Consider the following 13,181-nt stretch of genomic DNA (forward strand, 5'->3'; position numbering starts at 1 on the left):
AGGGCCCTGGAGGAGAATACTGAAAGCACCAGACTATCTGTCACCAAATGTGACTGCTTGCGAGGGTATCTGGGCCACATGGCACGCTGGCACCTTCCTCTGGGATGGCACCGAGGACCACACTCACAACCTCATTAAGACCACGGTCCCTGCAAGGCCAGCTGGGCAGTCCTGGTCAGGGGGCTGAGTGGGACCCTCTACCAGGACCTTGCCTAGGAGGGGGTCAGGCAGGCTTTGGCTCTGCCATGTGTCCCCAGGCAGGTCACTCCCCACCCTGCACCTGGGCTTCACATCAGTAAAATGGGAATACCAAGGCTACCGCGTGTGAGATCTGAGTGGTTGGGCCTCTTTCTTATGGGCAAAACATCACAGAATTCTCAGGAAACCGCTGACAGCCCTTCTTTCGTAAATTCATTCAACAAACATCCACTGTGCACCCCACGTTGCCAGCACAGATGTCATGGATACCAGTGATGGGTGCCCTGCGTTCATCCAGCCAGCCTCCCTTTACATTCCGGTAGATAAATCAATTTGAGAACGCACAGGAATAATGCGCAATTTTTACTGTGGAAAGAACAAACCTCGTGGCCAGTCTCATTTTCGTGAAGAATGCCGTCTTCATAATCTCTGATTAGAGCGCGCGCCGTCAGCTTGTGAATCATCTGTGTTTCGGCAGCAAAGAAATAAAAATATTCAAAGGGCTTTTGATTAAAGATGCACAGAGAACATTTAAAAAATGGAGGTATGACTTACATGCAGTAAAATTCACCCCTTTATTAGCACCAACTAAGCGCTTAAAAACTTTTTTTATTAGTGTTTTTTTCCAGCTGAATGTTTTTAATAAAAAGAAATCACCCTTCTAATTGTACATTTTGACAAGTTTAATGATCGTATACAGCCGTGTGACCACAACTGACGTGGAGAGGCAGAACATTCCCTTCTCCCTGAAAGTTCGCTCGTGTCTCTTTGCAGTCACCCCCAGCCCTGGCGACACCTCATCTATTTTCTGTCCCTAGAGTTTTGCCTTCTCTATAAAAGGCCGCTTTGCCACTTCAGTTTATTTCACAAATTCCAAACTGCTTCTCCGCTGTGGGAAGAGCTGGCTTAGTGCCAGACGCCGTGAGAGCCCCGAGAGGTGTTTCTCTCAAATGACTGAGAAACGGACTGATCTGCAGCGGCAATGTCCACCTTCCATAATTCCAACTCCTGTAACTGTGTCACTGGTGAGGCCACCGCTCTCAGAGGAAGTACAACTATGAAGGCTATTATTTTATGGAAAAAAACTTCTTCCCAGGTAAAAATCCTTTTAGTTTATCTCCCCCTTAGATCCTATTTCTAAAACAATATACAGCTTCCTTTAAGATCTACACATAAGTCACTGGCAAGTAGTAAGTCAATACTCTTGACTCAGTTCCAAAAAGTAATCTATCTTTTATTTTTAAAAAACCTAGCAATGGGCCGGGCGTGGTGGCTCATGCCTGTAATCCTAGCACTCTGGGAGGCCAAGGAGGGAGGATTGCTCAAGGTCAGGAGAAACCAGCCTGATTAAGAGCAAGACACCGTCTCTACTACAAATAGACAGAAATTAATTGGCCAACTAATATATATAGAAAAAATTAGCCGGGCATGGTGGCGCATGCCTGTAGTCTCAGCTACTCGGGAGGCTGAGGCAGGAGGATTGCTTGAGCCCAGGAGTCTGAGGTTGCTGTGAGCTAGGCTGATGCCACGGCACTCACTCTAGCTTGGGCAACAAAAGCAAGACTCTGTCTCAAAAAATAAATAAATAAAATAAAGTAAAATAAAAATAATAAAAAACCTAGCAATGTCTGGGGAATGGTTTATCCGGTCATACAAATGCTCGTCTGAATAGCAAACTACATAAATAGCATATGTAGGTTAGGACTTTGCAAGGTTAAACTGTAGTGCATTCAGTGCTAATGCAAATACAGCAAACCTTTTGGTGTGCATGTGTGACACAGTGTTAAGCAGGAAACCAGAATATGCCACCTCAAAACCTATTTCCTTGGCATGTTCCAAGGCAGCTATTCAGAGGGGCTGCAGACCCAGGAGTAGTCTGAGACGCCGTCCTTGTCTAGGGCAGGTGACATCTGCACAGGACACCTGCACCAGCAAAGTAAAGAGCAGATGCACACAGGCTCTCTCCCAGCCCCTCCTGCCTGCCCTAGCCCAATCTAGCAAAGGGGAACCCACAGGAAAAGGCTAAAATCTGACACCTCAAAGCTATGACAGAGAAACCGGTACCACAGGCTGCTTTCTGCTCTTTCCGAGGGCTGCTGTCTGCATGACAAGACACTGTGCTCAGCACGGTTTCCTCCCTTCACCCTCCACACCCGCCTCCATCCCCCCACGGAAGCCCCGAACCTCATCCCTTCTGTCATCTGGCCCTTCTCTGAGTCTCACGTGGCTCCCAGGCAAATCAACTTGTAGGTCTTCTCTCCTGTCAACCTATTGTCAGTTTATTTTATAGACTCAAACACTGAACGTTCGGAGGGAAAGTTTGAACTTCCCTTCAGATGTAAAAAGAAGCACACATGTGTGTTATTCGTAACAAGCCCCTATCAACCACACCTGAGTGTATGTCAGTGAGGTGACTTTTGGAGAGTCCCTAGGGTGGGACTTCAATGGACAGGGTTTGGGGGGCTTCCGTTTGGCACCACGCATGGGGGCGGGGGGGCGGTGCACCCCAGCCCCACACTCGACAGAAGCCCCTGTGCTCGGGCCTCTGCCGGCCTCGCCCTGTGAGCCTCTGCCTCTACCGCTCACGTGTATCCTTTATAGCACCCTTTGCAACACAGCAGTAACAGCGAGGAATCTGTTTTCCTGGGCTCTGTGAGCTGTTACAGCTCATCACCGAACCTGGGGAAGGGTTATGGGAACCTCTGACTTGGAGCTGAGTCAGCCAGAATTGGGAGCAGCCTGGGGACCTCCTGCTTGTAACTGGTGTCTGGAGTGGGGGGCAGTCTCATGGGGCTGAGCCTTACCCTGTGGGCGTCTGTGCCAACTCCAGGCAGTTAGTGTCAGAATTGAATTAAATTGTAGGACAGGCCAGGCGTGGTGGCGCACACCTGTAATCCTAGCACTTTGGGAGGCTCTGGCAGGAGGATCACCTGAGCCTAGGAATTTGAGACCAGCCTAGGCAACACAGTGAGACCCCATCTCTACAAAAAATAGAAAAATCAGTTGGGTATGGTGGGGTACACCTATAATCTCAGCTACCTGGGAGGCTGAGACGGAAAGATTGTTTGAGCCCAGGAGTTTGAGGATACAGTAAGCCATGACCATGCCACTGTACTTCAGCCTGGGCGACACCTCTGAAAACAAAACAAAACAAAACTGTAGGATACACAATTAGTGTGGGGGAGTTTGTCAGTGTGGGGGGAATGCCACACATCTGAAGACCAGAGGCATTAAGAGTCTAGAAGAAACAGGAGTTTTTTTCTTTCATATTTCATTTGCTTTTAATCTAAAAATAGAAAAATCAAACACATCCTCAATATAGGATATGGTTCACTCTTAGTCTAGTGGTGTTATAATACATATTTTCCTTTAGAGATAGGATCTTGCTGTTGCCCAGGCTGGCCTCAAACTCCTGGGCTCAAGTGATCGTGATCCTCCCACCTCAGCTTCTTGAGTAGCTGGGACTACAATATTTTTAAACAGCATAGGTAGACCAGTGGCACTTAACTTTTATTGAATCATGAGCATCTTTGGGAACCTCCCTAAAAACGTTTCACGCACAAAAAGCCGTATGAAATTGAAGTCATTCATACCCACTCATGACCACACTCAGACCCAAGAACCCCAGACGAGGAACTGGTGCATTAGACCTGAAGCAAGAGTCCTCATTTGTATAGACACCCATCTTATGCTGTGTACTGAAATGTCAACACAGAAAAACAACAGCAAAGGAAGCACACGGAGCATTATATATGGGAATTTAAGTTCATAACTTTCGAACAACGGGCCCATAGTTTAAGTTTTTAATCTTACCGTTCCAGTTGTCTTCTGAAGCTCAGTAGTCGACACCATTGTGCAAAATTCTTTCTCTTGAATTAGTGCACCTAGGGTTGCCTGAAACAGGGGAAAAACATTAATTCCTCATTAGCTTTTCCACTCCACAATGGCTTGGTTAGTTGAACAACAATTCTTTCAGTGATTTCCTTTCCCATTGCCATGGAAATTAGAAGCGTCCCCAGAGCCTCGGCTAACCACCGAGAAATGTTCCCGGGAGAAAAATCTGCCAGTAAGAAGGAGAAGGAAGAAAAAAGGGGGAAAAAAGTCACGAGCAAAATATATTGGTCTTCCAACAGCATAACAAACCGTGTGCCGCCTACCTGTGTACAGTGAGGAATAAACCCATAGACGAGGAGTTGATCGTTGTGGAACAAGGACGGCACCTGGGCGGGGGCCTGCAGGGGCTCGGGCGCGTCCGTGCCGAGCTGCTGCCATTTGACAGAGACAGAGTGACAACTGGGAGAACGTAACCTGGTCATCTGGTCTTCTATCTATTCACAAGAAAGGAGTTGTTCCTCTTTCAACATTATATCCAGAGAAATCGCTTAACACAGAATAAAGTTTACATTCTATCCTTTGAGGATTTTGTAGCTCTTAGGTTTCTTTCCTCCTTCTTGCTACAGGGCACTTTTCCGAAAAGATTTTGAGTACGATTTTTAATGATAGCACTGTCACATCATTTAGATTTATAAAGCATCCTAAAATCATTCCATTTGCTAATTACTAATATACAACTTTGGCAGGAGTAGATTTGAGTTATAAAAATTAACCCCACACAGGACTTGAAGAGACATTTCTCCAAGGAAGATAATACAATTGGCCAATAAGTACATGAAAAGGGGCTCAACATTACTTGTCATTAGGGAAATGCAAATCGAAAACCACAACAACATACGACTTCACACCCATTAGGATGACCATTATTTAAAAAAACACACACACATAAAATAATGGATGTTGGTGAGGACGTGGAGAGACTGGAGCCCCTGTGCTGGGGGGAGGTAAGAGGGCCCGGCTGCTGTGAAGGACAGCACAGCGGTTCCTCAAAACGCTAAACACGGACGACACATGATCCGGCGAGCCTACTTGCAGGTATATACTCAAAATAATTGAAGGTGGCGTCTCAAACAGATATTTGCACACCCACGTTCACAGCAGCACCACCACAACGGCCAAAAGGCGGAAACAACCCAGGTGTCCATCAGCCATCAAGGGATGAATGAAGAAAACAGAATGCGGAACGTGGACAGGACAGACTACAGCCTATCATCCAGCCTGAAAAAGGAAGGACGGTCTGACATGTGTGACAATACGGATGAACTTTGAAGACGTTATGCCAAGTGAAATGGGGCAGTCATAGAAGGGCAACTACCCCATGATTCTGTTTATCTGAGCTGCCGAGTACAGTCAGAGTCAGACAGAAAGCAGAACAGACGTGAGCAGGGGCCGGGGGTGGGGAATGGAGAGCTGTTGTTTAACGTGGACAGAGTTTCCATCTGGGATGATGAAAACATTTGGAAATAGAGAGAGGTGATGGTGGAACAACACTGTGAATGTACTTAATGCCATTGCACTGAAATATACACTTAAAATGGTTCAAATGGTAAATTTTATGTGTCTTTTATCCCAATAAAAAATTAATCCCAGCAACACATATATAGCACTTCATTTTAAAACATTCATGACATTGTATAAGGCAGACATCAAACGATTAGCTAGGAGAATGACCCAATCAAGTATTGACTGTGTTCCCGCCAGGTGCCACATGGGTGGTACCTGGGGCCAGGGGCTCACACCTTTGGTGGCTTTTGCCTCTTTATAGCTCCCCGTCCATTCAAGAAAACACAGAAGTTACCATCACTTAGACTTGTAAGAAGACAATATTTCTACACACATACATAAAATTAGAGATAAGGTGTTTTATTAATAAAAACCTACCTGTTTTTTCCAATTATGTTTGGATTTTGTGTTAAAATATTCAAATACTCCAGCACCACACTGGGACAGGGTCCTTAAGACGTGACGATTTGCTGTAGAACTGACCACATTTCACACGTGTTAGTGTTCAAGACATTTGAGAGACATCTTTGAAGTACATGTTAAGAGTGCTGAGAAAGCACAAAACTAACTAGGGGAGACACATTACTTGAAGAAAAATCTACTCTTCTGTAGCTGAGGTTAAAGACATAAAATGATAACAGTAGGAAACATCTGAAGGTTTGTCTAAGTTAAGCTCCCCCATGTCAGAGAATTTATCTTTCACAATAGAAAAAAGTAGAAAATCTTGCCTCCCAATTTATTGAAGGGACCAGATGGTTAAAAAAAAACAACAAACAAAACCCAAAGGTACCAGAATGGTGGTAAAGATATCAACCTACTTTCAATAAATACCAGTTACCTGAATCTGATCCCAAAGGCCAAGAGCTGGCAAGAGAGTTAATCAAGTGTCGCTCTCAAAATCTGATATACATCTACAGAGCAAAAGGTAGCAAGAAGTAACTCTCACTCCAGCAAAGAACATCTTTGATATTTAAATAAGTGGCCTATTACATTTCTCTCAACAATAACGCTACAACTTTTAAGAACTCCTTTCTTAGAGGGGTTCCTCCTGATACTAAAGAAATGATCAATTATTTTTCAGAGAAAGTTTCTGAAATTTATTTCAGTCTATTGACAAAGACTGGATTTGCCTTTAGTTATCAATATTAACTGGTTATGATCATAACATTGACTAGGAAACCCTTAAGACGGGCTTGTTTTATTGCACAGATTGGCTGGTTGGAATCTTTCCTGCACTGTTGTGGCCCTCAGAAAACAGGTCTATACACCAATCCTCAAGAGCTCAGCTCACTGGAGTTTGTAAAGCAAACCCGTGTGGGGAAGAAGAGGCAGAAACACTTAGAGTCTAAAGACATAACAGAAGAGCAGAGAGGATCCCAGCCCCTGCAGGCTCTCGACTGTGCAACTTGCCATCACACCCCCTCACGTTCCTCACGGGCCCTGGGGGAAACCCCATCCCTGTCCCAGGACAGGCCTGAGGGAGGAAGGAAGGAAGGAGGAAGAAAGAGGAAGGAGGAAGGAACTTTGCTCCGTGTCCCTGCCTGGCCACGGGCACCCAGCCCCATCCAACACCCAGGCTGCTCGGGGCAGGCTGGAAACTTGGATCCTCACGTAAAACATTAGCATGTGACACTGATTTGGAGCCTATCGTGTGTCAGTTCTGTTCCGAGCACTTTCTATAAATGAGCTCATTGAATCCTCACAGCATCCCTCTGGGGCAGGTACTTTCCTTATCACCTTCCTCGTCCAGGTGAGAGGTTAAGCCACTTGTCCAAGGTCACGGCTAAAGAGTGGCCCACCTGGTTTGAGGCCAGGCAGTGGCTGAGAGCCCAGACCCCAGGGCCTTGCCCGCCACGCTGCGCCGAACATGCTAGCACAGACGCCCACGCCTTCACAGGTCCCGCGCAGGCCGGCAGACGGACCCCCGCAGGCGCCGTGTCCTCCCAGCGGCTGGGCCGAGTGACCAGCTCTCGGGGACTCACCCGACGCCGCAGGCAAACAACCTGGTGTGGGGGAGGCTTCTCCTCACGAGCCGCAACGTCAGGCTCTCATTCTGGAGGTGCCCGTCAGACACAAGGAGAATGTCCCGAGACCCCTGACAAGGGTACAGTAGACTTAAATATCGGAGCGTTTTCCAGAACTCGGTGTTGCCCATGGTGGGCGTGGCAGACTGGAGGGAAGAAAGGGAGAGGTCACGTTCTCCTCTCGGGGTGTGGTCGCCGTTCGCTACCCCTTCACATCTCCTAAGGAGGGGTTAGAGGACGTGTCTTTTCCCCTAATTATACATTTGTGGAACAATGACACTTCTATCCTTTCAGTTTATTTCACGTCACAGTAACTATAACATCATCACTCGGCATTTATTTGCTTTTTCACAGTTTCCAGAGAACTACTAGATCCACGGGAATAAACGTCCCAGTAGAGCAGCCCTCGCCTTGCCAGTCTGCGTGAGGTGCTGGTCATTCTCAGCTTGTTCTATTTTTTGTTTTGTTTTATTTTGTTTTGTTTTTGAGACAGGGTTTCTCTCTTTTGCCCAGGCTAGAGTGCAGTGGCATCATCGTAGCTTGTTGCAACTGGGCTCAGGCAATCCTCCTGTCTCAGCCTCCTGAGTAGCTGGGACTACAGGCATGCGCCACCACACCCAGCAAATTTTTCTGTTGTTTGTAGAGACAGGACCTCACTCTTGCTCAGGCTGGTCTGGAACTTTTGGCCTCAAGCAAGCCTCCCACCTTGGCCTTCCAGAGTGCTAGGATTATAGGCATGAGCTTGCTCTATTTTAAAAGAAAATAAAGGACAGAAGAGAACTTTCCAAAGCTCTGAAAGTTAGTTGGGTGGTGGGACCATGGGTGATTTCTTTTGTTCCACTCTTTTTAATTTCCATTTTTTTCCTTAATGAGTCCATATCATTTTTATTAATGAAATAAAGAACCCACCACATACAAACACTGAAGGACTCGGAGTGCTCTGGTGGCTTCAGGGCAGTGGGCCCAGGACAGCGCCACAAAACCGTGATTGGCAGAGGCCGAGGAAGGCTCTCATACTCACCATGATGAACTCTGTTGGCTCGACGCTGCTTGTGATGCACTTGGGATACGAAAATAATTCCTTGTAACCTGTGAGATTAGATCAACAGGGGGTGCTGTCATCGGATGTTCACCCGCTTGACCACTAACAAACCACAATGCTACTTCACACCACTGCCATAGTAAAGAATGCTACATATTTATGTGTGTGCCTTCCTCTTTAGAAAACCATGTTTGATCATTTTTTTTTGAGACAGAGTCTCGCTTTGTTGCCCAGGCTAGAGTGAGTGCCGTAGTGTCAGACTAGCTCACAGCAACCTCAAACTCCTGGGCTCAAGCAATCCTTCTGTCTCAGCCTCCTGAGTAGCTGGGACTACAGGCATGCGCCACCATGCCCGGCTAGTTTTTTTTTCTATATATATGTTAGTTGGCCAATTAATTTCTTTCTATTTATAGTAGAGATGGGGGTCTCGCTCTTGCTCAGGCTGGTTTTGAACTCCTGTCCTCGAGCGATCCACCCTCCTCGGCCTCCCAGAGTGCCAGGATTACAGGCGTGAACCACCACGCCCAGCCTAAAATATGAATTTCTTATATGTTGAAATTATCAGACCGGGCGCGGTGGCTCACGACTGTAATCCTAGCACTCTGGGAGGCCGAGGCAGGTGGATCGCTCGAGGTCAGGAGTTCAAAACCAGCCTGAGCAAAAGCTGGACCCCGTCTCTACAATAAATAGAAAGAAATTAATTGGCCAACTAAATATATATAGAGAAAAAATTAGCCGGGCATGGTGGTGCATGCCTGTAGTCCCAGCTACTCGGGAGGCTGAGGCAGAGGGATGACTTGAGCTCAGGAGATTGAGGTTGCTGTGAGTTGGGCTGACACCACGTCACTCACTCTATCCTGGGCAACAAAGTGAGACTCTGTCTCAAAAAAAAAAAAAAAAGAAATTCACATTTTACCAAGAAATTCATTCATTTTAACATATAAGAAATTCTCCACAGTATTCCCCTAAATACATTTTAGAGCAATCAAACTGTGCAGTTTACGATGCAAAATGTCCTGAGTGAAATTCCACGTGGAGACCTCTTCTCTGCAGCCAGCACGCCACTTGGGCAAAGCAAGGTGCAGGGTGTCTCAATGGTGAGGGCAACTGGGCCTGGCCGGGCACAGTCTCTGTCCAGGCCCCTTGCACCCCCCGTGCCTCTGTCACCTCTGTCCCAGCAGCAGAGACCCAAGCTCTGTTGCACAAGGGCTCGGCCTTCTGCTGGTGGCACGGAACATGGGAATCAAGAGAACGGGACTGTCCTGTCTATGTGCCTTCTCTTTTCCCTGAAGTGCCACCTTCTGGTGGCTGAGATGTCCCTGGGCTCCAAGTGGAGGGTGGCATTCCCTCTCTTCCAACAGTGCTGAACGGAGGCTCCCCGAGACCATTCCTTACAGATTTTCTATGACTGGTTGCAGCTGTTCTGTTCTTAGCTTTGGGACCCTCCTACTCACCAGACTAAGGGTCCTGCTCTGGTTCAGTTGGCAATAAGAACCACAGTAACATTTATATCTCATCTACTAGGGAACAGGCACTGTTTAAAATCCTTTCCATACATTAGGTCAATCCTCATAATAACACTCTGACTTAGGGAGGATTATCCCGGGTTACAGATGGGGAAACTGAGGCACCAAGAGTTCCAGTAGCAAGCCCAAGGCGACACAGACACGTGGAGCTTGTGAGTGGCGCAGCTGGGATCGGACCCGATCGGATCTAGCTCCAGAGTTCTTGCTCTCGGGCTTCAGGCCAGGCAGCCTCTCTCTCCACACGGGAGGCCCGGTGCTGAGTCATCGGCTCTGCACGGCGGGCTCACACGGGGAGGAAGCACACGTGGGGCCGGAGCCGACGCGCACTCACCTGTGCCGAACCGGACAACGTTCACTTTTTGCTTCTCACCCACCAAGGAGAGCGCGTGCAGGGCGATCTGCTTGGCTTGCAGGAACGTCACGCCCTCCATGGAATTGGAGCAGTCGAGACAAATAATCACTTCGCTCTCGGTGGCTCGGTCGGGGAGGCCGACGTGGAGGTCGGGTTGAAAGACAAGCATGCAAGCCTGAGAGGACAAAGAAGGTGCTGGGTCGCAGCTTCTTAGAACTGAAGCTGGAAAAGATCTACTTGTGAAACTCTGAAACTTTCTAGTGAGGTGAACTAATGCTAGCAAACCAAACAGAGTAAGATTGATTCAACAGTGAGGTGGCCTGCTAGGAGTTCAAGTCAAAAGTGCCATGTTAGAGCTGGAATTTTCAACATATAACTCCCCAGAAGTCAAGAATTGATATAGAATTATTAATATCTGAAAAATCATATAGCATCAACATTGTCCGCAGAACAAATATGTTTCTTTCCCACACAGCCACTATTCTAAAAGGGATGCAGATACTATTGTGATTACTGCAATATACCCACGTACCGTTAGTTTTATTTATTATTTATTTATTTATTTTTTGAGACAGAGTCTCGCTTTGTTGCCCAGGCTGAAGTGAGTGCCGTGGCATCAGCCCAGCTCACAGCAACCTCAAACTCCTGGGCTCAAGCGATCCTGCTGTCTCAGCCTCCCGAGTAGCTGGGACTACAGGCATGCGCCACCATGCCCAGCTAATTTTTTCTATATATATTAGTTGGCCAATAATTTCTTTCTATTTATAGTAGAGACAGACGGGGTCTCACTCTTGCTCAGGCTGGTTTCGAACTCCTGACCTCGAGCAATCCGCCCGCCTCGGCCTCCCAGAGTGCTAGTATTACAGGCGTGAGGCAACGCACCCGGCCCTTTAGTTTTATTAATTAACCTACACTTCAAGTATAACTACTGTCATATAAGTTTTGATTTTTATTTTAGCTTTTGAAGTGATTCTTTGTCACAGCCAGACATAAATGAATTTTTATTTGTTTCTCCAGCATCAATATTTAAGAAGTACAGAAAGTATGCAGACTACCCGATACAATGTCTGATGGCAGATGCTCTCTGTAGTGGGGGTTAAGGTAAGAAACGACCATCTTTACAGGGAAACAGGGAACACGGGGGTGTTGGTTGGCACCTCAGAAGTATTGTCACGCTTGACAGCATTAAGTATTTTTAGTTGCAGAATCTTGGGCTGTTAGAGTTCATTTTGTAATGCTAGTTTTTCAGGACAATAAATAATTTCCAAATGTGAATAACCTGCTTATTCTAAAATATTTTTCCAACAATGTCTCCTACTTTTCTTTTTATTTGAGACAGAGTCTTGCTCCGTCACCCCAGCTAGAGTGTGGTGGCATCATCATAGCTCACAGCAACCTCAAACTCCTGGGCTCAAGCGATCCTCCTGCCTCAGCCTCCCAGTATCTCCTACTTCTAAGTAAGAAGAATTATACCTCGCTTTCTTTGTCCGGGTGTTTTTCGACCCACATTCTTGGGAGATATGCATCAGACAAACCGACGCGGAGAGAAAATCCACCACTGTCTAGGGAGCTGCCTTCCACAGTGCTGATTACAGCTTTGCAGTCCGTGCGCTGTAAAGCAAACCACCACGACAGCAGGGTAAGTGACGGGATGATACCGTTTTATCGGTTCGCACTTACCTGGCAAGTAGCAAACCCCTGCACAATTTATATAACTCCATTAAGAATCAATAGCGTAGTAATAAATTACACAGTTATGAAATGGAAGTTTTAGAAGTAAGAGCACGATCATATCAGCTGCCCTTCTTAAATTCTAAGGTTGGCTTCACACAGTCAAATCTGGGTAGGTTTAAGACAATCTCCAACCCTGGATCCAAAGATTATAGACCCATGCGTTCAGTTGGACCTATCTGGTTACAGCTGAGAGCACACCAGACATCAAAACCTGGAAGAGTAACATAGAAAATTCAACAGATATCTTAGAATTACACCCTATTTGTAAATTATATTTCTATAAATTTTTTAAAAACTTGTGAAAATGTAAACAATAAGCTTTACGGCAACGAAGACGACGTGGTAGCCTGTAAAACGGCCACAGAGTCTCCGCACTCCTGTCTGCCCGCGCCTTTGCCACGTGGCTTTGAAGTCCCTCCATCCAGAGGCAGCGTCCATATTCCCGCCCTTGAATCTGGAGTTGGCCACTGGCACTTGTGTTGGCCCGTGGGATGCCGGCAGATGTGATACAAGTCAGGGCTTGAAAGTGTCCACTCGGTGACGCTGGCCCTCTCTCATTGCTGCTGGGGGCTCTGCCACCACTGCACAAATGAGCCTGAGCCCACCTGCGGACGGACGGCAGACGTGGCCCCCCACCAGCTCCCTGATGCCAGGTGAGTGGCCCCTGATGCCAGGTGAGTGGCCCCGGCCAGCTGCCCCACAGAGCTGCGAGAGTAACAAATGCTTGTTGCTCTCGGTCACAAAGTTTTGGGACCGTTTGCTAAATGGCAAGAGCTAACTGCTGTGGGGGGCTCCTTGTTCAGGATGGAGCTCATCTCCACTCCCCAGCAAAATGCTCGCCTTCCCTAAAGTGAAAGGGAAGCAACAAAAGGTGACGGGCCCATAAAGACACTGAGGACAGTAACAAA

General features: G+C 47.0%; 1 protein-coding gene across 1 annotated transcript in view; it reads right to left on the reverse strand.

Annotated features, from left to right (window-relative positions):
• Positions 1 to 13,181, reverse strand: part of PARP4 (poly(ADP-ribose) polymerase family member 4) — a 78,764-nt gene that overhangs the window by 21,637 nt on the left and 43,946 nt on the right. The window contains exons 21-28 of the mRNA XM_076009570.1: positions 12,013 to 12,150; positions 10,519 to 10,714; positions 8,641 to 8,708; positions 7,578 to 7,765; positions 5,974 to 6,073; positions 4,356 to 4,526; positions 4,012 to 4,092; positions 582 to 662 (exon numbers count right to left, since the gene is read on the reverse strand). Of these exons, the coding sequence (XP_075865685.1) occupies positions 582 to 662; positions 4,012 to 4,092; positions 4,356 to 4,526; positions 5,974 to 6,073; positions 7,578 to 7,765; positions 8,641 to 8,708; positions 10,519 to 10,714; positions 12,013 to 12,150 (1,023 nt within the window). The remainder of the gene's footprint in view (positions 1 to 581; positions 663 to 4,011; positions 4,093 to 4,355; positions 4,527 to 5,973; positions 6,074 to 7,577; positions 7,766 to 8,640; positions 8,709 to 10,518; positions 10,715 to 12,012; positions 12,151 to 13,181) is intronic.

The sequence above is a fragment of the Microcebus murinus genome, chromosome 13 (assembly GCF_040939455.1).
Source record: "Microcebus murinus isolate Inina chromosome 13, M.murinus_Inina_mat1.0, whole genome shotgun sequence".
In the NCBI taxonomy this organism is placed as follows: Eukaryota; Metazoa; Chordata; class Mammalia; order Primates; family Cheirogaleidae; genus Microcebus; species Microcebus murinus.